The 25,557-nt window shown below is 41.8% G+C and overlaps 2 protein-coding genes across 5 annotated transcripts in view; one reads left to right on the top strand and one right to left on the bottom strand.

Annotated features, from left to right (window-relative positions):
• Positions 1-6,365, bottom strand: Trmt5 (tRNA methyltransferase 5). 2 transcript variants are annotated; one of them, XM_005072768.4, is made up of 5 exons: positions 6,228-6,365; positions 4,146-4,801; positions 2,194-2,318; positions 611-1,262; positions 1-248 (listed from the first exon to the last, which is right to left on the bottom strand). In XM_005072768.4, exons 1-5 carry the CDS (start codon positions 6,230-6,232, stop codon positions 169-171), a joined length of 1,518 nt encoding a protein of 505 aa, XP_005072825.1. In that variant the 5' UTR covers positions 6,233-6,365; the 3' UTR covers positions 1-168. The 2 variants fall into 2 exon arrangements, with proteins under 2 accessions (XP_005072825.1, XP_040598870.1); XM_040742936.1 differs by having other exon boundaries at positions 6,166-6,252.
• A 59-nt stretch (positions 6,366-6,424) lies between these two features.
• Slc38a6 (solute carrier family 38 member 6) overlaps positions 6,425-25,557 on the top strand; it is a 64,310-nt gene continuing 45,177 nt past the window's right edge. The window contains exons 1-4 of one of the 3 annotated variants that reach the window (XM_040742939.1): positions 6,775-6,869; positions 7,957-8,087; positions 11,673-11,746; positions 12,818-12,916. In XM_040742939.1, the coding sequence (XP_040598873.1) occupies positions 12,862-12,916 (55 nt within the window). In that variant the 5' untranslated portion in view covers positions 6,775-6,869; positions 7,957-8,087; positions 11,673-11,746; positions 12,818-12,861. Of the gene's footprint in view, positions 6,557-6,774; positions 6,870-7,956; positions 8,088-11,672; positions 11,747-12,817; positions 12,917-25,557 lie in introns of those variants that run through there. The other 2 variants (XM_040742937.1, XM_040742938.1) reach the window with 2 other exon arrangements.

The raw sequence follows: 25,557 nt of genomic DNA, 5'->3' as shown, positions 1-25,557 counted from the left end.
TATTACAGAAGTTCAGTTTATTTCAGTTAAGTTTTACTCTGGTAATGTTCCATTTATAAAAGCAAAACATAAGGGCTCAATAACAAATACCCAATAGTTTAGTCATACAAATTGTACTTCTTTACAAAAAAGAAAAATTTACTGGGGAGATGAAAAAAACATTTTAAACTAAGAATCCGATGTAACCGGTGGTTCTGAGACGGAATCATCTGTCCTCTGCCGTTTAAGAGATGGCTCTTCATAATTCTCTGTAACAAATTCAGAAAACCCACTTTAGAGGATTTTTAACAGTTGAATACTCTTCTAAAAGATATTCTTAAGATTTTTTTTTCATTCAGTCAACTTAAAGAGCATTGCTGTAGATTTATTATTTTAACAAAACAAGCCTATTAGACTAAACCACATATGCTAAAACTTGAAGAAACATTCTAAACTAAGTGGCTAGGTGTCACAAACAAAATGACTGGAACTAGTTTAATTTCCCTACTTGCAAACCTTACACACATGCACTCATACACACACACACACACACACACACACACACACACACACCACACAAGCCATGTTGAAGATATTGTACTCCACACTCCAGTCTGAAAAACTTGCTCACCTAAAGTGAGGGCCGGGTTCTCATAGAGAGTCGCAGCAGGAATCTGGAAGGTGAGGCATAGCATTTCCTTGTTAGGAGCCACATTCCTCACGAGGTGAACTGAACTACTTGCCTCCAAGGAAATGCCTAACACGGCCCCAGCTCGCTGACAAACATCCTTAGCAGGATTAGCATCTTTGGAGAAATAGTAGCAGTGCACTGTGGGAAGGCGCTCGCTGCTGCACGGCTGCCCATTTAGAAGCGACTTGAAAACACTGAGAAACTCGATGGCCTTTGCTGGCAAGTTCATGACAATGTGGATAGAGGGTTTTTCTTTGGTTGGCAGTCCTAGCCGGAGCATTAGCTCTTCTCTGACAGGTCCCAGGAGAAAGTCTTTTCCATCCATGTTAAAGACTTTTACTTTTTGGTCAACTTTGTTCAGCTTACAATTGTGCAACAGCCATTTATGGGACTCAGGGTTGAGATCATTGGCAAATACTGTGCAGGTTTTCCCTGCTGCTGGAATGGCAAAGGGCCCAACCCCAGCAAAGACATCGAACAAGACATCTCCAGGCTTGAGAAGTTCAGTGATCCGGCCATGTTCTGTAGAAAGACGAGGATTCCAATAGACTTTGGAGAAATCAAACTCATATGTGTAGTTGTTTTCTCGAACCTGAAAATATATATATTTTTAGTTAATTACATTGGATTTAAAGTCTGTCCACTGAAACTGGATAGGTTATGTGTATACACATGAGAACATACATGTAAATGCTACTATCACAGGAGCAAATGACATTTTGAGTAGAAACCTAGTGTTCATACCATTTCTCGGGCCAGCTAGTATCTTGCATTCACCTTTTTCATGAGAAAAGTCAGCTCTCCAAAGCCAGATAGTTGTTCCCATCCTAAAATTGATTCCAATTCACATGAGGAACGCTGCGGAGAGGCCAGCTAACTGGCTTATGTTACAAGACGAAGAATGAAAACAGCATGACCCATCTGAAACCTCCCTCTTCCAGAGCACTTCCACACAGCAAGCAAGCAGGCCTTCACAGCATTCAGGTTGCACAGGGAAGCATGTTAGAATTTGAGGTATCTATGTTTTTAGATGACGATTACTAAAATTTTACAAATTTCATGTCTGCAAATTAGACATTTAAGCCCCTCATTTTATGAACAAAGAAAGACCAGAAAGTTCCTAACTTAGACAAAGCTGCTACATCTTTCTTCTGTTTCCTGGGGCCTTATTTCATTGGTCTATTACCTTCCCCTTAAAACCAACCAGAGCTGGAAACAGGTAGTATCCGCCCCCGAGAGTGGCCAGGGATAACCCGGCAGGTGGACGTCTCAAGAATGACTTTGCACACACGGGGTTGCACAGCTTGCTCCGTTGCCTAACTCTCCATGTGCACTTCACCGCCATACAGAGAGAGCTGAAGACTCTCCACTGATGGACTGCTCGCTATCCTTAGAGCAGCGCTCACCAAGGCCTCTTCCAGCCTCACACAGCACGTCCACCCTGGGCACTCTGCACCGTGCTGTCTGCTTGGCTCTAAGCACAGTTGTTCTGTTCACTCTGGGTTGCTGAAACAGCACAGTACCTTGGTCAGCATATTCTCCTCTCCAGACAGCACCTCCATTTGGAAATTTCGGTATGTGTTGTCAATATTGCTGGTTTTATTTACCGCAGAGGTGATTCCTGGGTTCTTGTCAATCATAACTTGGCCTAGAAGATGTAAATTCATTGAATACTGCTTATTGTTTGTGAAAGTAAAATTTAAAATACTTAACAGAAATGAATTACATTTTCCTTAGGTTTACAAGTAAAAACTGTACTTGGTGTGTGTAATTCTGTCTATAATTCTGAAAATCAAAGAGATGAGTTGATGACAGACAGCCTATAGTACATATAGAAAATTTATGGGCACTTTTAAAAGTTTTTGAGGACTTGTAGTCTACTGTTTTTCCACATTTTTGTTAAACATACTAAAATAAAAGCAAATATGAAACTGGCAAAGAATGGAATGAGCTGTGAAAGCCCTGAACAACAGATAGTCCCTGAAATGCTAGCAAAGGCATGCCTGTCCCTGCTGGCTTCACACCAGAGGCTTCTTTCACTGTGGGCTAAAACAAGTGTCTCCAGTTTGGAAATGTGTGCCAGCAAGCAATGTTTACAACCAAGGAGACACAGGTTCTTCAGTGTCTGGCCTAAATTTAAAAAGTCCTTTACTTAAATTGTTCTTTCAGTGGAATATTTATCACAGTGGAAAAGCTACGAAGACAATAATATATATCAAAATGACTTACTCTTGCCCTTTAATCGAGTCACTATCTTTTTGTCAACATTTCAAAATTCTATAAAGATCTTCATCTGTAAGTTAGTAAAATGTACTGAATATAAATTCCCTGAAATACAATGAGAATTTCAGAATTCAGAATACGTGTTCTGCTTTAAATATCTGAACTCAATTAAAAAAAATTCTTTGAGAATTTGTACAGTGAGTTTTAAGGCTATGAGCCCCCTTCCCCAACTCCTAGACCCACACATCCCCCTCCCCTCCCCACCCACTCTGTCCTCTCTTTTTCACACCCACCAAGTCCAGTTTGTGCTGCCCATGGTTTCATGGCTGTATTGCCTTCCACTAACTTTTAAGATATAAAAGTTCATTTTAAATGAACTCTTAAAACATTAAAAGCAACTCTAAAATTCCATAGCAAAAAGTTGGTGGGTTTTGTAATCTCTGAGCACTTTATGAAAAATTAAGAAACAAGAATGGCCAAAGAATGTTTGAGTTAGAGTAGGCAGGCAGTAATGAAAGCCCACATCTGTCACTGCACCTAGTCCCCACTCTAAGGGTCACGACTGTGCGGGATCAGTGTCCTTGTCAATAAAAACCGAGAAGGCAGAATGACACCATTATCAAGTCCTAACTATGCAAAACCCTGATACTGCATTTTAAAGGTGAGAATAATCCCCACAAGTTTTGTAACATTATTGTACTAAAAAGAGTAATAATCTACAGAATGCATGGATACCAAGTATTTATATAAAATATGATTTTGATTAGTCTTCTATCCAAATAAAGACCTTGGGTCTCCATGGAGCTACAATAGTAGGATGTACATTACAGTTTCTAAACAACTAGGAACATTTAAAATGTCTTCAAGTGCTTAGCATAAAGAAGAGGCTTAATTTACTAATCAATAAATAAATAGCATTGTATATTTGACTCTAAAACACCAAAATTTTCGAAACCTAGTACTGAACATTGTCCCAAAGGCCTGGTAGCTTTTTAGACCAAAAGAATTATGTTCAATATAGAACAGTTTTTTTGTGACATGAGACCCAAAGTCTATGCCAATCCCGTGACTATGGAGAGGAGATATCCAAAATGTTCTTCAAAAAGCAGGATGTTGTTTACGATTTGGCTTTAAATTAAAAATAAACTATCCTGCTTCTGTAAGTTAGCATTTTAAAATAAAAATTGAAGCACTAAAATTAGAATTAGTCTTTTTATTTTCTAGAACATGAACCCGACTATAATACACCTACCAATTAAATGCTTGAATGGTAGCTGATGATCTCGGAGATTTAGATGTGCAATATGTCCAACCCTGCTGAACCCTGAGGTCACGTCTTGACCCTCAGGAAGCACAGCTCTCAAAACTTCTTCTGACTTAAAATTTTCGTAAGTTAGTTCCAAATTGTATTGGGATAACTGTGGGTTGACATCAAGTTCTTCTAGAACAGCGAATTCTGCTTTCTCAAAGGAATCAACGGTAAGCATTTTGTAGGGATCCAACATAATTAGCCTGTTGTCTCCATCTTCGGGATCCTCCAAGACTCGCTTTATGCCTGGGCGCTGCAGGGCCACCCTCTTGAGGGCTCGCATTAGTCTGTTGACCACTTCTTTCCTCACTTTAAGCACTGGGATGGACACAGTCTTTTTAAAAGCTGCTCTATCAAGTTTTGTCATTCCTCGAACATCAGAGGGTGGTGAAAACAATTCGGTATCTCTCGTACTTGCTTCTTCTTCTGGCATGGTTGAGAATCCTTGTCTTTGACCCAACCAAAAAATACTAGGTGCTTTCTTAAGCCTTGGTACCAATGTCCTCCTTGTCAGTACAGACAAAGATATCAATTCATTGGGGTGACAACATTCTACTTGCAAAAGTCTTCTTGAGAATCCAAATGGCTTCCATAAGATTCTAGGAAAAGATTCCAAAAACACCATCAAACTACATATGAGCACATTCACAATGGTGTTTGAGAATGAAAATATAAATTCCCTTTCAAATCACCTGCTAAGTGCTGACAAAAAGTTTGAATGGCATGGGAGGACAGTCTCTCCTGCAAGGACCATATGATTTTAGTCACTGTCACTGGTTAAACAATAAATATGCATCTTCAGTCTACTTGCCCTTGTAACAGAAGGAAGTAGTCCAGCAGCCTCCCCATACTCAATGGCCTCTGCTCAAAAATTTCCACAGAACACATATAGAATTGGAAGTGTGAAATTTGAGATAAGGGGCATCTCTAAATGAAATGGTTATGATATATGATGCCACCAATGGCAATATTTCCTAGGATAGTCTTATGGGCTATTGTGTTAGAAACTATAGTATGAACTTTGTAAGCTAAGGAGTAAGTCAATCACCCAAAGTTCTTTGGCTGGTAAGCAGTTCAGCAAGGCTTTCCTAGCATGCAGGAAGAAGCCTTGGGGTCTATCACCAGCATCACTTATATCAGGCAGGTGGTGTCTGTCTGTGATCTCAGCAAAAGGGAGACAGGGAGGAGCCAGCCTGGGATGCATTTCAGAGCAACCTCAAAAAAACAAAAACTTTGGTTAAGAAAGACCTTAAGGGCTAGGAATATAGTTCAGCTGGAAGGGGCTTTCTGCACTGCACAATGGGTATGGTGGTGCAAGTGTCTGATCCCAACACTCCACTCAGAAGAGACAGCAGGAAGGTCAGAAATTCAAGGTCATCCTCCAGGCCAGTCTGGATAAAAGAGATGCTCTCCCCTCACACATGGCCTAAATATATGGCTAGGATACCATTCACGCTGTACTGCCTAAAACTAACGGCTTCGGTATTTTGATGTCGAGGCTTGACTGTGTGTTTGAAGCATAGTATCAGTCATTCATTTCATCTTTTAAAATGCCAAGTAAGTGGTAACGGGTTCTGTCACAGATCCCTATGATATAAAGCAATGAAGTTTAGATTTATACTAGTAGTTAATGAACTACACTGACACTGAGTAATTTAGGTGTCCATTTAGCATTTGTAAAATATGGATAAAAACCATGAAAAGGTTTTTGTGATACTGGGAATCTAATCCTGGGCATTATTCATGCTAGGCAATCGTTCAACCTCTGAGCTACACACCAACCCTCACCATGCGTTTGACCAGCCCCCTAACGAGGCTCGGGTCTTGGCTTCGCAGCCTGTTGGCCATGAAGAGAAATGAATGGCCTGGTGGCTTTTCCGCGCTCCTCGGACGGGAGAGGAGGGCACGGGTTCTGCCGCTGGACCGTCAGTTCGCATCACCCGGGACATTGCCGGTCCCTCACCCGCCGCATCTTCCCAAGTCCAGCGTCATCGAAGCCGGCTTAAGACCAGAGAGAAGCCTCACCTCATGCTCCGGTGCAGCTCGGAAATGGGTCTTCTGAGGGTGGGCGGGCTCTCGGTGACGTCATCACTGTTGGCCGCAGAGGGAACGTGAAGTCAAATCTCTTCCCGACCGCGGTTAGGTACGGGAACCCGGAAGGGCCAGGCCCGTAACTCCGCCCCTGACGAGACTCAACAGGGAGCGTGGGGCTTGCAGATGGGCTTGGTAGTCGGCCGCGGAGCAGCATGCAGGCGTCGCAGGACAGCTTCCAAGCCGAGCCCGGCTGGTACGTCTCTGCCCAGCAGCCCGAGGAGGCGGCGGCAGCCGAAGAGTGGAGCCCGTTGCTAAGCAACGTAAGTGGGCTCCGCTAGCAGCGCGGGGCTGATGCGCTGTGGCAACCTCCAGCGCTCGCCAGAAGAGTTCTGGACTGGAGGGGACAGACCCCGGGGTGGGGCCCGAACCACTGACCCCAGCCGAGTTTGGAATGTGGCAGCAACTTGGCGCTCAGTCAGAATGGGGCTCGGGACCGGTGGATGAACTAGGGTTTTGTGACTCACCGTTGTTTTGTATCTTTGTCGCCTTTTCAGTTTCCTCTAGTCTTGTGAGGTCTTTGCAAGAATCATTAGATATTTCTTTTCTGGACTTAATCATGGGGCGAAGGGAAAGGTGAGCTGTGGGTACTTTAGTACAGAAGACCCTGTAAGTGAAGAGGAGAGAAATCTGTTAATATGCACATAGCTCGTCCTTAACCTAAAGCCGGTGTAGTGGTCTGTGTGCCCCAGGACCACCACCCCCTCTTCCGTGTTGACTGTCCAGCCCAGCGCCTTGGGCATGCTAGATAAGCTCCCTGACCCCGAACTGCTTTACAGTCCTTTTCAGTCCTTGGATTGTAACAAATGATAGCTTTGCTTCTGTTGACCCTGTAAGGCATTTCTGATCATCCTTGCTGGGCAGACTTATATAAACAACAGGTTAGTTTTGCAGCCCGAGTACTTGGGGAAGAACAGTTATGGACACAACATTTCCATGCTGACACAGGGATTCTTCAGGAATCACGTGGGCTGAGTCCTCTTGCTTCTGTCTGTCTCCACCCTTTGCTTACCTTATCTTGATCTCTTGAAGTCACAAGAAAGGCCATGGCTCCCAGTGAAGCCAGCCTGGACTCTGTAACTGGAGGAGGTAACTTTTCTGGAAGACTGGGTTCCTCGAGTTGTACCAGTAGGTCAAAAGGAAAGGAACAAGTGCTGTGTCCAAATTTGCTTTCTATTGGTGTGCTAAAGCCCATGACAAAGGGCAGCTTGGGGAGGAAAGGGTTTATGTCATCTTACAGCTACGGGCCTTCAGGAAGAGAAGGCAGGCCGGGAACCTGGAGGCAGAAACTGAAGCAGAGGCAGTGGAGGGTGCTGCTTTTTGTCTTGTCCCTTCTGACTGGCTCCGTTTGCCTTCTTTCTTCCCAGGAGGGCAACACCCAAAATGGGCTGTACCGTTCCATATCTGTCAGGAAGGTGTCCTCCCCCCCCCCAGGCTTGCTTAGAGGCTGCCTGATGAGGGCATGCTCTCAACGGAGGTGTCCTCAGATAACTCCAGCTTGTGTTACAGGGACAAAAGAACTAACCATGTCCTGGTTAAGTAGTTAGTGTTGCACACAAATCCTCAGGCCTGTAGATTGGCTCCATAATTTGACGGTGATGTTTCGACAGATTTTTAACTTCCTCGTTCAGACGTTTAACGTGGTTCAACTGTGCTTTTACAGGAACGCCACAGCCAGGGATCCCCAGGTGTCTCATTTGGTTTATCCGTCTTTAATGTGATGAATGCCATCATGGGAAGTGGCATCCTTGGCTTGGCTTATGTGATGGCTAATACTGGTGTCCTTGGATTTAGGTAAGGCCCGTTTTCATATTTCACCATCACCTTTTCCTTTTCATTAAGAATTTTGGATTTATTTCTGAGGTCTTAGCATTATTTTGTTACCCTTGTGCCTAACTGATCTATAGCTGGAGGAATGCCGCATACCATCATGTACTGCTTGGGGGATGAGTGTTCTTGTAAGACCATCAAGAGGGAGTCAGTGACTCTTAAGACAGCACGGGCTTTAGTTGGAAAGGACCTGCAGAGGGGGGCTCTGGCATAAGAGTCAGAGCCTGCTGGCTTATAGGCACAAAGAGGAAAGGAGGAAGGCCACTGAAAATTTCCCCTTTTTGACCGGTGGGTTGCTGGGGGTAGCTAGGGAAGTAAGGTGAGTGGTAAGAATGCCGTGTGCTAGATAAACATCTTCCCTAGTCTCCCATTACTAGAGTCCATAGGGCACAAAGGGTGAGAATCTAGAAAAACAAGTTACTTTAGTTCTCAGAACTAAATGGGAATTGTCACTGTTTAACCAAAATAGAGAAGGACCTTTACCAAATGGAGTAGCCATTGCTAACAGTCTGAAGTGTAGCACTAGCCTGATTGATGGTTGGGCGATCCGTATAGAGGTGGTGAAGCAGCTCACACTACACTGTATGGTGCACCCTGTCGCTCCTAGGCTAAAAATCGTGTAGTGTAATGTATTCTGCATGTTAGTGTGGTAAAGCAGTTGTAACATAACTGTATTTGTGCATCTAAATATACAAGAGATTTAGTGAAAAAAAAAATGATGTTCCTGAATGAGACATGTGAGAGAAGGTTGGAGAACTTTTTTGTTTTTTTTGTTTTGTTTTGTTTTGTTTTGATACAGGGTCTCTCTGTGTAGTTTTGGCTCTCCTGGAAGCCACTCTGTAGACCTGGCTGGCCTTGAATTCACAGAGATCCATCTGCCTCTGCCCCCTCAGTGCTGGGATTAAAGGAATGCCCCACTACTGCTAGATTGGAGGACTGGTTTTCACGGTCTTTGGTTTTGTTTTGTTTGTTTGTTTGTTTATTTGTTTTACGAGACAGGGTTTCTCTGTATTGTTTTGGAGGCTGTTGGTCCAGCCTGGCTCCTAACTAACAGAGATCCGCCTGCCTTTGCCTCCCGAGTGCTGGGATTAAATGTGTGCGCCACCACCGCCCTGCTTGTTTTAACTTTTTGATAGCAGCTTAAAATATAAACGTTATTTACCATATAAAACTTTTCTTTCTTTATGTTCTTATTCTATAAGCTTTTTGAAAATTAAATATACTCCTATTTTCATATTTTACTTTTTAAAGGTTTTTTTTCTTTAAAACTAAGACACAAACACACTCTCTACCTGAGAGCCAGGATCATCAGCATCAGTCCCCATGCTGTTCCCCTGGGAGGTCTTGAGGGTAACGCACACCTGAAGCTGTAGTGCCCAACAGCCTTTTCTGATGCACCTGACGGACTGGTTCAAGATGGTTTTACAGTTCGCATCACCCTGTAACAAGAAGGAACATGCTATACACCTGTAATCCCGGTACTTGGGAGGTAGAGACAAGATCAGGAATTCAGGGTCTTTCTCAGCCACAGAAGTTCAAGGGCTAACCTAAGCTCCATGAGATCCTGCCTCAAAAAACCAACCAAAGGCAATGACAATAAAAGTGGTTTAAAATCATGGTTTATTTTTAAGATATAGTATAGTAGTATTATAAATACATAAGCCAATGATTTGATTCTTTACTCTTGGTGAGTAGTCTATACTAGATATAAAACATCTACTGTACTTTGTGTAATTGTCAGTGTAGTAGTGTTTTCCCCAGCTACGCCATGGGCGTGAGTACTATGTTGCACTATGACATAACGACAACCATGGTATCACTGAGACCTCATTGTTATCTGTGACATCATTGTGAAGTGCAGGACTCACATTGATTTTCACTAATCTAAAAATGTGGCTAAGATTAAAAAAAAACTTGATTTACACTCATTTATAATTTTTTAAAAAAGCCTCATATCCAAGTTAATTTATGTCAGGTTGTCCAGTGTGAATCAAAACTTGTCAGTTTTTTAAGGGCAAATAAAATATTATTCTCCATCTCTCCTGCTGCTGAATAGGCATCTTTAATGTTCTGGAGCCTGGCATATGTTCTGTGCCTATTTCCAAGAGCTGGTTATAGACCATTGTCTTCATCCTGTTCTATGGCTGTGACTAGACACCATGATCAAGGCAGCTCATAAAATAAAGCATTTCATTGGGGCTTTGCTTACAGCGTCAGAGGAAGTCCGTTATCATGATGCTGGGCAGTGTGCTGGTGGCAGGCAGGCAGGCAGACATGGCGCTGAGCAGTAGCTGAGAGCGTACAACCTGATCCACAGGCCAGAGGCACTGGACAGGACACGCCTTCCAATTCTTCCTAATTTGGTCACCAACTGCAGATCAAGCATTTGGTGCGGGCCATGAGCCTATGGGGGGCTGTTCCACCACAGCCAGTTAGCCCTGTAGTTTTCTGACTGTTGCTGTTCACATGCGCTTTGTATATTCATTGTATATTTACTGTCATCTGCATGTTCTCTCTCCTCTAAGCTCTGAAATCTTTTAGAACTAGATCTCATACTGAGCACCTAGCACTGGCTACTTTTGGTAGTTTGTCAGTAGAAGCCAACTGAAAATTGGAAGTCTTATTTCCAGGTTTCTTGATGGGCAAAACAGCTTTTAAGTAGCCCACTTCACTTTTGCTGTGGGATGTGTTCACAAGCTTTGACAGTTTTAAAAACTTCATGTGACATGTTAAGCAACTCATAATCAGAGAGCCTCATTATTTTTAAGCTCTTTGGAAAATTCATGTTTTATGTAATGCTCCTAGCTGCAGGTATACAGCACTGACATGGACTCACTTCGTCAAGTCAACTGTCCCTTTTGCTGCAGAGAGACTGTTGTTTTGTGAGGTCTCCAGTGTCAGTTTAATGACTGCTTGCTACTTACTAATAGGTATTTCGTGAGTCACAAAGAGCATTTCTGTAAGTCTTGTATGATACACTGAGGACAGCAGTATAGCTAGAAGCCCACCCTGCCAGAGTCTTCCCGAGAACAAGTGGGAATCATTTGTGCTGTTTGTTTATACTGCTTTTTAAACTATGTTGTTAGAAATGTGTTCATTGCATTGTTTGGGTTTGAGCTGGAAAGAGGCTAGGAATTGCCTGCCATCTTGGTATTACAGGTAAAGCTCTGGTTAACGTGTCCACATCATTGGAAGGGGAGGGAGTTGGGGAGATAGAGTAAAAAGAATGCACTGAGACTTAGAACAGGAAAAATGAGTCATTAAAGGGACTGTGTAGATCACTGAGCTGGTCGTCAGCGAACAGTGCAAAAGGAGGAATTTGAGTTTTAAGTAAAGTCTATTTCTTTTAATTTCTCTTTTCATTTTCAAAGCTCTGTATTTTGTTTAAGTAAATCTTGGTAAATTCAGAGCAGTCCTTTCCTTAATGTCTGCAGTTCTACTCAAAGATATTCCCTATGACCATCTTGACTGTGAGGAAATCTGTAATGAGATGTCATGACAAAGAGCAAGTTCAGGGAAAACTTAATCATGCATTCTTTTATATTTTAGTTTCTTGCTGCTGTTGGTTGCTTTCCTGGCCTCTTACTCAGTCCATCTCCTGCTTAGTATGTGCATTCACACAGGTGAGTAACCTACCGTGCCTTCACTGGATCCAGTCTCTTGAGTTTGTATTTGCATAAGAAGTGAACTTCTGGGATCTAAAGTCTGAGGGTGAAGGTGTAGCTCAGTGGTAGTTTATATACTTAGTAAGCACAGCCAAGACCCTAGCCTGGAACTCCAGCATCACACACACCCAAGAATCTGATTTCCAATGAGCATTTATCATTAATAGTATGGTCAGCTTTGTTTTCTGGAGCTGAAGATGAAAGCTGGTGTTTTTGTCACTTATCTTTGGATTAGATCTGTGTTGAAGTCCAACACAAGCTTTATCTCTGCATGGTCAAGCTCCATTTGCTCTCACGGGTCTTGTGGCTTCAGATTTACAGAAGCAGAATAAATATACAAAATAGATTTTTAAATGAGATTATTCTAGGCTCAAACAAATGAGAACCCTGAAGGTAATTTTTGAGAATTTTAAGACTCTTGAGAAGAGAGTTCTAAAACCACCATTCTATTTTATTTCCCATGTTTATGCATCAGAAATACCTATTTTGTTGTTTTTTTTTATGAACAGATTTTGTAACAAATCAACTAAGTGATTCTTATGCAAAACCACCTTGGAATTCACAGCTCAGAGCTGAAACTCATACCAGTAGTTGGGTGGCTTTGACCATCAGGCTTCCCAATGCATGCATCTGCCCTCTGGGTGAATGTACAGTTAGATAAAAATGCCAGAAACAGTATAAGGTAGTAGCTATTATAAGAGTTCTGAATTCAGGAATAATACCTTCAGATAGCATTTGTAAGTCCTGCCAAGAATATCAATTGTAGAATTTCACTTCTTTGCAATTAGGATAGGTCTTCTAGCATTATAATATATTCTTTTGATAAATGTTATCGAAACATGAAGACCTTAGTCAACTGTATGTGGCAGTCAGCTTCAGTTATTTGAATTATGGAATTTTAAAAATAATATTAATTTTGTCCTTTGGACTATTAACCTTAAATTTCTGACGCTGTTGTTCTTTAACTCTGGGGCACTTAAAGTAAAAACATCTGTTTCTCTTTCCCTCTCCTTTCTTCTCCTTTTGTAGCCTGCTTGGGTCCGTGAACTAACCTCTCATGGTTCTCCACTCATATGCTGCCCCTGTCTCCGCTGATCGATTCCTCAGTCACTAAAGCTCTCAGGACAGGTAGGCTTCTTCTCAGTGTGTTCCCGTGAGACTGGAGAAGAGCATGTGGCTAATCCCCACTCTTAGTTGACTGTCATAAAGGGTACTGTGTTCAAACTGGAGTCACTGGTCAGAAAAAAAGTTGTTTTAAGTCTTTATAAAAGATAATGTCTTTCTTTTTTTTTTGTCTAGACTTAAAAGATGAAGTGGTAATTTCCTGTTTATAAAAGGAAGGGGTCTTTTCACATGAGACTCTCTTACTTGAAATTTTAAGCAGGGTTACGATCTGTCAGGATAGCTCTTGGGACCTGAGAAGGCATGTTGAGGTGCATATACCCCCAGCCTTAGTATGTTGACTATAAAATGGTCTTGGCAACACTTTTTTTCCTAGAATAAAACAAAATTATGACTAAGGTGTCAAATCCATGACAGATGCTGAGTTCTCACTGGGACAGAATCTCACAGGACTGCTTCGTCTTACACATGATGGGATCTCAGAAGCAGTGTCTGCTGGTCATTCTGTGAAAGTGCGGCTTCTGCTCTGGGATTAGAACAATTGCCCTCCCTCCCCCAGCGTCCACGTCACCGTCAGGAGGGGATGAGTGTTCTGGAGCACTGTATTGCTTCTGGCTCCTGGTCCCCACTGCACGCCACGTTATCGCCAGTGTGTGCCTTCAGAGCCATGGCTTTAATGATATTATGTCAGTTATTTCAGGAGCCTCATGTAGCTTTCATTGCCCAGCCCCCATCCTGCATGTCTATTTTCTAAGCTGCTCCCCAACTCTCAACCCCCAGATCATCATGGTGAGAAGCATGGCAGCAGGCAGGGAGAAAGCATCCTGGAGTGGGGTGGGCTTTGGCACCCCCTGTGACACATCTCCAACAAGGCCACACCTCCTAATCCTTCTGAAACACTTTCACCAGCTGGAGACCAAACATTCAAATGCACATGTCTGTGGGGGCATCATTCTCAGTCAAACCACCACAGTGGCCTTGCTGGCCTGTAACCATCTTTTTTTTGAAGATGTATTTATTAATGTCTTTAATGTACATTGGTGCTTTGTTGTCTATGGCTACACACAAGAAGAGGGCATTGGATTGTGAGCCGCCATGCAGTTGCTGAGAATTAAACTCAGGACCTCTGGAAGAGTAGCCAGTTCTTTTAAGTGCAGAACCATCTATCCAGACTGGCCTGGAACTTCCTATGTAGCCCTGGCTGACCTCGAATTGACAGAGTTCCACCTGCCTCTGCCTCCTTAGTGTTGGTATTAAAGGCGTGTGCCACCATGCCCAGCTCCCTTTCCTTTCTTACCTGCAGTGACAACTCAAACCCCTTTAAGAATAGCATTTGTTATAGTGATTGTGTGCTCAGCAATGTCATAAGAGATTTACATGTGTAACCTTCTAACAACTGCATGGGGTAGATTTTGTCGTATGTGAGACAGTAAAAGGTGGTGTATATTTACCCAGGACAGTTCAGCCTTGCACTTCATAGCCCCAAGTCATACACAGTCTGCTGCCATTTCCCACCATGCGAACCTTGAAGCCTATTTTCTAGAGGAAGTCAAAGAGGGTTCTGCATTTGACTCTGAGTCATCTTCCTGAAGGCAGAATGTAAGTGAACAGCGGCAGGCAAGCTGAGGAAGAGACCTGATAACTGTTCTAGAATGCTGGCATGGGCATCTCCTCTCATCAGGGATTAGAGGAGTGCTTGGTATAGAATTTCTTCTGCCCGAAATAAAATTCGTCCAGCTACAATAACGAGGGCACCTTTCAAGAAAGACGTGGCTTCTTCCTGTGTGACCATTGCATGATTAAACCTGTCACTCAGTAAGCCAGAGCTTCCGTTTATGGTCTCAGTACCATACAGTTTGTCCGGGGATAGCTGAGGAGCTGGAGTGCAGGAAGCAAGAGGTGGCTGCTTCCTGTCTGGATCTTTCAGGTTCTCACCCCAGTGTTTGACTCCAGTTTTGATTTTGTGTTGGTAAAGATTAATTAGGTTAACTGTTCACAGTTCCGAAAAGGATTCATGCTGAAACAACCACAGAAAAGGATAGAGAAACAGCAATGGGATGCCTTCATCAATATACTTAGGTGGCAGATCCAGAGCCTTGTCTCTACAGATGCTGCAAGGATGGTACCCTGAGGAGCGGCCTTCGTGGCCACCCTGGAATGCAGTCGGGCAGGCCTTTGTTTTCTTGTTATTTATTCTTACAAAACCATACACTACCATAGGGTCTGCCAGGATTGCCCTCTTCGCGATTACGCAAAGACTTTTATGTCTACACAAAACTTGTATATAAATGTTTATAACAATTTTATTTATAATTGTCAGGGATTGACCAACATTCCCTTTGGTTGATTAATGACTAAGCAAACTGTGGCATTGAAACAAGAGAAAATTGTTTTGTACTAATAAGAAATGAACTTCCAGGGCCTGAAGTAGCGTGGAGAAGTCATAAAAGCATGTTATCTGGCAAAAGAAACCACATGCTCCAGGGTTCTGCCTGAGGTGTGTGTACACAAAAGATGAAGCCCAAACCTTTGGGAATCACCTATGCTACTTGTTTATTGCAGCATTCTTCACAATCTAGGAATGCTCTGGGTGTCTTTAGGTAGATAGATAAGCAGTGGTCTATATTTTTATTGGACTATTTTTTCTTCCTTTTTTAAATTTAAGTTAGAAATGAGCTTGCGTTACATCTCAATCCCAGCTCCCTCTCCCTCCCCTTCTTCCCCCCACCCCCCACCACGTTCCCTAGCCCCCCACCCAATCCCCACTCCTATCCCCAGGGAAGGTGATGCCTTCCATGGAGGATCTCCAGAGTGTGTCATTTCATCCAGGGTAGGGCCTAGGCCCTCCCCCAGGAGTCCAGGCTGAGAGAGCCTCCTCACTGTGGGATGGACACTCAAAGTCTATTTGTACACCAGGGATAAATACTACCCAAGGTCCCATAGATTACCTAGGCCTCCTCACTGACACCCACATTCAGGAGGTCTGGATCAGTCCCATGCTGTCCACCCAGCCATCAGTCTTAGATCCAAGAGCTCCCCTTGTTCAGGTCAACTGTTTCTGTGGGTTAAACCAGTCCAGTCTTAACTCCTTTGCTCATCAGTTCTCCCTTTCTGTGACTGGATTCCAGGAGTTCAGTTCAGTGTTTAGCTGTGGGTGTCTGCCTCTGCTTCCATCAGTTGCTGGATGAAGGTTCTGTTTCCCAGACTCTCTGGCAGTGGGATTGTATGCTGGTACTCCCCTGATTCATGTCTAAAATCCATATATGAGTGAGTACATACCATGTTTGTCTTTTTGTGACTGGGTTACCTCACTCAGTATGGTTTCTTCTAGTGCCATCCATTTGCCTGCAAATTTCAAGATTCCATTGTTTTGGGTTTTTTCCATTGAATACTACTCCATTGTTTAAATGTACCACATTTTCTCTATCTACTATTCAGTTGAGGGGCATCTAGGTTGCTTCCAGGTTCTGGCTATTACAAATAATGCTGCTATGAACATAGTGGAACAGACATCTTTGTTGTATGAATGGACAGCTTTTGGATATATGCCTAAGAGTGGAATTGCTGGGTCTTGTGGTAGACTGATTTCCATTTTCCTGAGGAATCTCCATACTGATTTCCAAAGTAGCTGTACAAGTCAGCACTCCCACCAGCATTGAAGGAGTGTTCCCCTTTTTCCACATCCTTTCCAGCATAAACTGTCGTTGGAGTTTTTGATTTTAGCCATTCTGACAGGCGTGAGATGGTATCTCAGAGTTGTTTTGATTTGCATTTCCCTGATGGCGATGTTGAGTACTTTCTTAAGTGTCTCTCAGCCATTTTAGACTCCTCTACTGAGAATTGTCTATTTGGTTCTGTACACCACTTTTAAATTGGATCCTTTCGTGTTTTGGAGACTAGTGTCTTGAGTTCTTTGTACATTTTTGAGATCAGCCCTCTGTCAGATGTGGGGTTAGTGAATATCTTTTCCCAATCTTTGGGTTGCTTTTTTGTCTTGCTGACTGTGTCCTTTGCCTTACAGAAGCTTCTCAGTTTCAGGAGGTCCATTTATTAATTGTTGATCTTAGTGTCTGTACTACTGGTGTTATGTTCAGGAAACGGTCTCCTGTACCAATTCGTTCAAGGGTACCTCCTACTTTCTCTTCTAACAGGTTCAGTGTGGCTGGATTTATGTTGAGGTTTTTGATCCATTTGGACTTAAGTTTTGTGCATGGCGATAGACATGGATCTATCTGCAGTCTTCTACATGCCAGCAATCCTGTTATGCCATCTCCATTTGTTGAAGATGCTTTCTTTTTTTCCATTGTATAATTTTAGCTTCTTTGTCAAAGATCAGGTATTCATACATGTATAGGTTAATGTCGGAGTGTTCGATTCGATTCCTATTTTTGTGCCAATACCAAGCTGTTTTCAGGACTATAGCTTTGTAATACAGCTTGAAGTCAAGGATGGTGATGCCTCCAGATGTTGCTTTGTTGAGCAGGGTTGTCTTGGCTATCCTGGGTCTTTTATTTTTCCATATAAAGTTGATTATTGTTCTTTCAAGGTCTGTGAAGAATTGTGCTGGGATTTTTTTTTTTTTTTCCGAGACAGGGTTTCTCTGTGGCTTTGGAGGCTGTCCTGGAACTCGCTTGGTAGTCCAGGCTGGTCTCGAACTCACAGAGATCCTCCTGCCTCTGCCTCCCGAGTGCTGGGATTAAAGGCGTGCACCACCAATGCCCGGCTTGTGCTGGGATTTTAATGGGGATTGTGTAAAAGTAATTTCGGTAAGATTGCCATTTTTACTATGTTGATCCTACCTATCCAAGAGCATGGGAGATCTTTCCATTTTCTGATGTCTTCTTTAATTTCTTTCTTTAAAGACTCAAAGTTCTTTTGATACAGGTCTTTCACTTGTTTGGTTAGCATTACCCCAAGGTATTTTATGTTGTTTGTGGCTATTGTAAAGGGCGATGATTCTCTGATTTCTTTCTCAGCCCTTTTGTCATCTGTATATAGTAGGGCTACAGATTTTCTTGATTTGATCTTGTATCCTTCCACTTTGCTGAAGGTATTTATCAGCTGTAGGAGTTTCCAGGTAGAGTCTTTTTTTTGGGGGGGGGTCACTTATGTAAACTATCATATCATCTGAAAATAGTTTGATCTTTCCTTTCCAATTTATATCCCCTTGATCTCCTTTTGTTGTCTTATTGTTCTAGCTAGAACTTCAAGGACAATATTGAAAAGGTATGGAGAGAGTGGACAGCCTTGTCTTGTTCCTGATTTTACAGGACTAGCATTGATTTTCTGTTTATTTAGTTTGATGTTGACTGCTGGTTTGCTGTATATAGCTTTTATTATTCTTAGGTAGTTTCCTGTTGTTCCGATCTCTCCAAGACCTTTATCATGAAAGGGTGTTGGATTTTGTCAAAGGCTTTTTCAGCATCTAGTGATTTTTGCTTCTCAGCTTGTTTATATGGTGGATTACATGGATGGATTTTTGTATGTTGAACCATCCCTGCATCCCTGGATTAAAGGCTACTTGATCATGGTGGATGAGTTTTCTGATGTGTTCTTGGATCCAATTTGCCAGTATTTTATTGAGTAGTTTTACATCAGTGTTCATGAGGGACATTGGTCTGAAGTTCTCTTTCTTAGTTGTGTCTTTGTGTGGCTTGGGTATCAAGGTTATTTATTGAAGTCTCGTAAAAAGAGTTTGACAAAGACCCTTCTGTTTCTATTGCATGGAAAACTTTGAGGAGAATTGGCATAAGCTGTTTTTTTGAATTTCTGGTAGAATTCTGCATTGAGGCCATGTGGTCCTAGGCTTTTTTTGGTTGGGAGACTTTTGTTGCCTGCTTCTATTTCCTTAGGGGTTATAGGTCTATTTAAATTGCTTATCCGTTCTTGATTAAATTTTGGCAAGAGATATCTATCCAGAAAATTGTCCATTTCCTTTAAATTTTCAATTTTTGTGGAGTACCGGTTTTCAAAGTATGACCTGATGATTCTCTGCATTTCCTCAGTGTCCCTTATTATGACCCCCTTTTCATTTCTGATTTTTGTTAATTTGCATGTTCACACTCTGTCATTTGGTAGTTTGGATAAAGGTTTGTCTCTCTTGTTGATTTTCTCAACGAACCAACTCTTCATTACATTGACTCTTTGTATTGTTTTCCTAGTTTCTACTTTATTGCTTTCAGCCCTCAATTTAATTATTTCCTGGTGTCTACTCCTCCGGGGTGTGTTTGCTTTTTTGTGTTCTAGGGCTTTCAGTTGTGCCGTTAATTCTCTAGTGTGACTATTCCCCAGTTTCTTCATATGGGCACTTAGTGCTATGAACTTGCCTCATAGCACTGCTTTCAAAGTGTTCCATAAGTTTGGATATGTTGGGTCTTCATTTTCATTGAATTCTAGGAAGTCTTTAGTTTCTCTTTATTTCTTCTTTGACCCAGGAATGGTGCAATTGCGCATTATTCAATTTCCATGAGTTTGTAGGGTTTCTGCAATTTGTGTTGCTGTTGAATTCTAACTTTAACGCATGGTGGTCTGATAAGGTACATGCAGTTATTCTAATTTTTTTTGTACCTGTTGAGGTTTGATATGTTGCCGAGTAGGTTGTCTATTTTTGAGAAGGTTTCATGTGGCGCTGAGAAGAAGGTATATTCTTTGGTGTTTGGATGGAATGTTCTATAGATATCTGTTAAACCTGATTGGGTCATAACTTCTATTAGTTCCTTTGCTTCTTTGTTGAGTTTCTGTCTGGTGGTCTGTCTAGTGGTGATGGTGGAGTGTTGAAGTCTCCCACTAAAAGTGTGTAAGGTTTTATGTATGATTTGAGTTTTAGTAATGTTTCTTTTACAAAAGTGGATGCCTTTGTATTTGGGGCATAGATGTTCTCTCCTGTGATGAGTATGAAATGACCTCCTTCATCTCTTTTGGTTGATTTTAGTTTAAAGTCTAATTTGTTAGATATTAGGATTGCTACCCCTGCTTGTTTCTTGAGTCCATTTGATTGGAAAATCTTTTCCCAACCCTTTACTCCGAGGTAATATCTGCCTTTGAAGTTGAGGTGTGTTTCTTGTATGCAGAAGAAGGATGGATTCTGTCTTCATATCCATTCTGTTAGCCTGTGTCTTTTTGTGGGCGAATTAAGGCCATTAATATCGAGGCATATTACTGACCATTGATTGCTTATTTTTGTTTGCTTTGGAGTTGTTGTTGGAGGAACTGTGTGTGAATTTTCACCTTTTTTTCTTTTGGCTGTTGGTAAAGTGGGATTATCGATTGCCTATGTTTTTCTGGTTGTAGTTAACTTCCTTGGGTTGGAGTTTTCCTTCCAGAACTTTCTGTAGGGCTGGATTTGTGGATATGTATTGTTTAAATCTTGTTTTGTCATGGAATATCTTATTTTTCCATCTGTAGTGATTGAAAGCTTTGCTGGGTATGGCAGTCTGGGCTGGCATCTGTGGTCTCTTAGTGTTGGTAGAATATCTATCCAGGACCTTCTGGCTTTCAGAGTTTCCATGGAAAAGTCAGGTGTAATTCTGATAGGTTTGCCTTTGTATGTTATTTGACTTTTTTCCTTAGCTGCTCTTAATATTCTTTCTTTATTATGTATGTTTGGGTCTTGATTTTGTGGTGAGGGCTTTTTTTTTTTTTTGTGGTTCACTCTATTTGGTGTTCTGTAAGCTTCTTGTACATGTCTTTCTTTAGGTTGGGAAAGTTTTCTTCTATGATTTTGTTGAATATGTTTTCTGCTCCTTTGAGGTGGTTTTCTTCACCTTCTTCTATACCTATTATTCTTAGGTTTGGTCTTTTCATGGTGTCCCATATTTCCTGGCTATTTTGTGTTAGAGATTTGTTGGACTTAAGATTTTTCTTTGGTCGATGAAGCTATATCCCCTAGTATACCTGAGATCTTTCTTCCATCTCTTGTACTCTGTTGGTTATGCTTGCATCTGTAGTATCTGACCGTTTCCCCAGATTTTCTATTTCCAGCATTACTTCAGACTATGTTTTTTTTTTATTGTCTCTATTTCAGCTTTCAACCCTTGCACTGTTTGAATTGTTTCTTGCAATTTTTGCTTTGTCTTTTCCTCCTTTTCTTGTATTTGTTAGATTTTTTTGGTTTGTTTTTTCTTCCATTTCTTGCATTTTTTTGTTTGTTTTTCTTCCATTTCTTTAAGGGATTTTCTCATATCCTCTTTGAGGGCCTCTATCATTTTCATGAAGTTGTTTTTAAGGTCTTTCTCATGTGCTTCATTTGCATTGGGCTGTTGAGGTCTTGAGGATGTAGAGTCTCTAGACTCTGGAGGTGTCATATTGGTTTTTCTGTTGCTGGGTGTGTTTTTATATTGTCTCCTTCCCATCATTTCTTCCAGTGGGTGCAGAAGGAGTCTCTTCCTCTCCTGGTGGATATGTGACCACAGTTCCTTTTTGGTGGGTACTAGCAGGTTCAATACTCTGTTGGCTTTCCTCTTGCGTGAATGGAGGTGGTCCTAGTACCAGGGCCTTGGCAATCTTTGGGTAGGCTGGACCCTTTTGGGTTGGGTCCGCAGTGTGCAGTCCCCAGGTCTCTGGTGGTTCTGCTCAGGGCACTGGAAGTTAGGCTTGCCTTTCCCATGGATGGAGAATAGGACTTGGAAGCTGGCAGTCTCTGGGCAGGCTGGCTCCTGCAGGGATGGGAGCTACATGCAGATCACCAGAAGTCGGGCTGTAAACAGGCCCAGGCCTAGCTAGCCCTGTGGGTGGAGACAGGGACTATGGTGCTGGCAGTCTCTGGGCGAGCTGAATCCCATTGGCATGGGATCCACCTTCCACAGTCTCCCGGTCTCCAGTGGTTCTGCTCAGGGCACTGGAGGCAGTCTGGAGATAGTCCACGCTTACCTCGCCTGTCTGGTGGTTGGAGGATGGGACTCGGACTCTGGCAGTCTCTGGGCGGGCTGGCTCCTGCTGGGGTGGGAGCTGCCATGTATCGGAATATTATCCAACCTTTAAAAGCAGGCTCAAAAGGGGAATCTTGCCAGTGCTGGGAGCATGGGGGAGCCTGGAAGGCATTATGATAATGGAAGATATTATTATAATGATAAGTGAAATAAGCCAGACAGGAAAAAAAAACTGCATGTTCTCACTGACATGTGGACACTAAAAAGGTATAGTTTAAAATAACAGAATAAAACTGTCAGGGATACTGAAGCAGGGAGAAGAAGATGGTGAGTTCTTGATTGAGGGACAAAAAGTAAGATAAGGGTTGGTTGTAGTTAATATCAAGTTTATTGGAAATTTGCCAAGAGAATAGATTTTAGTTCCTCTTAACCAAGAAAGAGGAAGGGAGGGAAGGAAGGAAAAGTTGAATGGCTATGATTATTTCCGTGAATATCATAATTTCAGTACATATATCAAAACATCATGTTGAATACCTTATATATATACAATTAAGAGAAAGAAGAAACCAACCAGAAAAGATTATGTATGATTTGGTTCCAGCTATATGACATTGTGGCAGAGGCAAAACTGTGAAGAGTAAAGAAGAGGTCACCATGGACTAGGGGAGAGGGATGGATGGATGGAAGAGCATAGAGGTCATGTAGGGCAGAGGAGAGGTGCCAGTGATAGCATAAAGGTGGGCACACATTCATAAGATCCACAGTGTCCAGGACCAAAAGGGAACCTTCGTGTCAGCTGTGGGTTTGCTTGATGTGGACGGGGCAGAGTTCCTCAGTAATTACAAATCCTGCTCTATGGCAGGAGGTATATCACAGCCTTAGACTTTTTTAATTTTGCTGAGGTCCTACAAATATGGCCAGTTAAGGAAAAGCAAATAAAGAGAGAGAATAATACAGGAACAAGATGAAAAGTAAAAAGTTAATAATAATGCATCCATAAAACCCCACAAGACCTCAGCCCTACATAATGAAGAACAGGTAACTGAGGGATGCTGAGTGGGAGAAATAATCTTCCCCAGGAAGGAGCACAGCAACTGCTTATCCAATCCCAAACAGTCAGCCCTGAAAACATACTTACTAGTTAATTATACAGACTGAGCAGGTTGTGTTTATGTATTTAAGAATGTAGATGCATATACATATATGTATGTAACGGTAGTTAATGAAAAAAGAGGCCATGAATTTGAAAGAGAGGAGGGAGGAGTGTATAAGAGATTTTAGAGGGAGGAAATTATTTGAAAAAAGAAATAGTCTCTTCTAGTCTAGAGTGAAAATATGGATTCTGAGATTTGAAATGAAAAATAATGTGTCCTTAAAGAAGAATAAGAAAATATTAAAAGTGTTCAGAAACCACAAGTACCATAAAAGTTGGAGGAAGGGGAAAATAAAATTACATTTGTGGTTGGATTGGAACACTTAAAGGAATATCCAGGGATTGTCTTAGAAAGGACAAAGAGCTTGAAAATGGGAGAAAGGTCTACCACCATCCCACCGCGAATGCACCCAGTCTCTACTAAAAATGAAAACAGAAACATAAAGTTAGATCTGTCCAAGAAACCAACATTCAAGCAGTAGAACTTCCTCAGAAGGAGGTGAGATGGAATGACAGAGTTATCAACAGAACAATACAGTGGAGGTGGTGTGACTGAAGAAAACCAGGGTCCATAATAAAATGTTCCTTCTATATAACTTTGTGAAATAATTCACACCAATTGCATTATAAATGATGGAGAGCCAGTTTAAAAGAATGGTGTGTTAAACATTTACACAGGAGAAACAAAAAGATCCAGAGTTCTGGGGAAGTAACTGTTGGTTAGAAGGGTCTGTTATGAAAGCTTGGATCATAGCACCCATGTACAAGGCAGGTGGCCTGCAATGGCTATAACTGCCAGCCTATCCATAAAGCCCGAGCTCCAGGATCAGCAAGAAACTCCGCCTTCAACACAGTGTGTGCTCCCACATGCCACTATGAGCACATTACATACACAAACCTCAGACATACACACAGGGGACAGAAACCAAAACCCACAGTAGCTAAAGTCTTCACAGGAGCTGTAAAGTGGATTACAGAACAGTCTTTTTGTAATTCTTAGGGAGGGAAATGATCCTAAAGTAGAATTCCAATCCCAGCCAAGCTCCTGGGAATGTGAAGTTTCAGTAATGACATTTCACACATGCAAGGTCTGAGAAGCAACCCCTTGTGGAGATAAGAGGTTAGGTTGGTACCAAAGTCTTAAGAGAAAAATAGAGATGGAATCCAGGCAGCAACCAGGGATAAAGAAAGGAGATGGGCTAAGCAGGATGTGGGGTCAAAACTGGAGTGTTGTCAGAGTGACAGTGAAGGGGAAGGAGTCTGCTTGGGCCCCTTGGTTAATACCGAGGTCATTAATGGAGGTGAGATCACAGAAGGCAGAGGTGGTTTGAAATTTAAAGCAACTTCATTTTGACTGTGTGAACTTCTAAGTATATGTGGATAGAACAATCCTAATTAGATCTGAGTCCAGATAGAGGTTCGTTCATTCCTTCAATGTTCTTTTATTTATCAGTTAGGAATACAAAGTAATCAATTCCTTGCCTGAAAAACTCAGGCTAGCACAGTGGTTCTCAGCCTGTGGGTTGTGACCCTCTGGGGATAGCATATCAGATATCCTGCATTTATTTTACAATTTATAACAGTAGCAAAATTACAGTAAGGAAGTAGCAAGGCAAATAATTTTGTCAACATGAGGTTCTATATTAAAGGGTCACAGCATCAGGAAGGCTGAGAACCACTGCCCTAGCAGGAGAAACAAATACAGGAGCAAATGATATATGCTGTAGTGTGCTAAGTATAGGGACTAGGTGTGAAGTGTGGGGGCAAGAGAGGAGGGAAGAGTGTGTACTGTCTGTTGGGGATGAGAGTCGGAATATTCTAGAAGACTGAGCTGAAAAGAATTTTAACTAGCATATCCATACATTGTACACAATGTTCCCAAAATAACTTATCACTACTGTTAGTGAATAGTGTGTGTACAAAGGAGAAAATTAGACCACAGACAAATGTCAGATCATGAATATGAGGATTTTTCCCAAGGAACAAGAGGTCCACTGAGACGATTGAAAAAGTAAAGGTAGGTACCAAAATCTACTGCTTGTTCTGTCCAAACAGAATTGTGATCCTGCCTAGAGCCTATGACATAGCCTTTAAATCCAAAGAAGAGAAAATAGTCCATTTGCTTTCTTCCTAACTGCAAAGCAGGGATTTTCTGTTTTGTTTTGTTTGTTTGTTTTTTAAACCATCAGATTTGTAATGATTGGTTACATCAGTCATGGTGAACTAAGTCCCACTCACAATAAGAAAATGCCACAGCTATGAAGTAACAAAGAAACAAAAACAAAGGACTTTTTCCTTTACCAAACAAGTTTTGGTAAAGTTCTAAATGCTCTGTTAAGAAGATTTAATGTGTTTGTATGGTAATTGTGTTTCTGAAGTTGAGTTTATATCCAGAACACCAGCCATCATTTTCATATCATCTATGATACAACCATATTAAAGGTCACAGTGTTTGGAAGGGGTTGTGGTGACCCTGCAACCATAAAATGATTTTTGCTGCTTCATAACTGCAATTTTCCTACTGTTATGAACCATAATGTAAATATTATTGAAGATAGAGGTTTAAAAGGGTCACTATCCACAGTTTGAGAGACACTACCTAATGTTGTCAAGGTAAATAGCATTTA

This window comes from Mesocricetus auratus, unplaced genomic scaffold (assembly GCF_017639785.1).
Source record: "Mesocricetus auratus isolate SY011 unplaced genomic scaffold, BCM_Maur_2.0 Super-Scaffold_15014, whole genome shotgun sequence".
Classification (NCBI taxonomy): Eukaryota; Metazoa; Chordata; class Mammalia; order Rodentia; family Cricetidae; genus Mesocricetus; species Mesocricetus auratus.
Note: the sequence above shows the minus strand (reverse complement) of the source record. Positions and strands in the feature narration are given on the sequence as shown.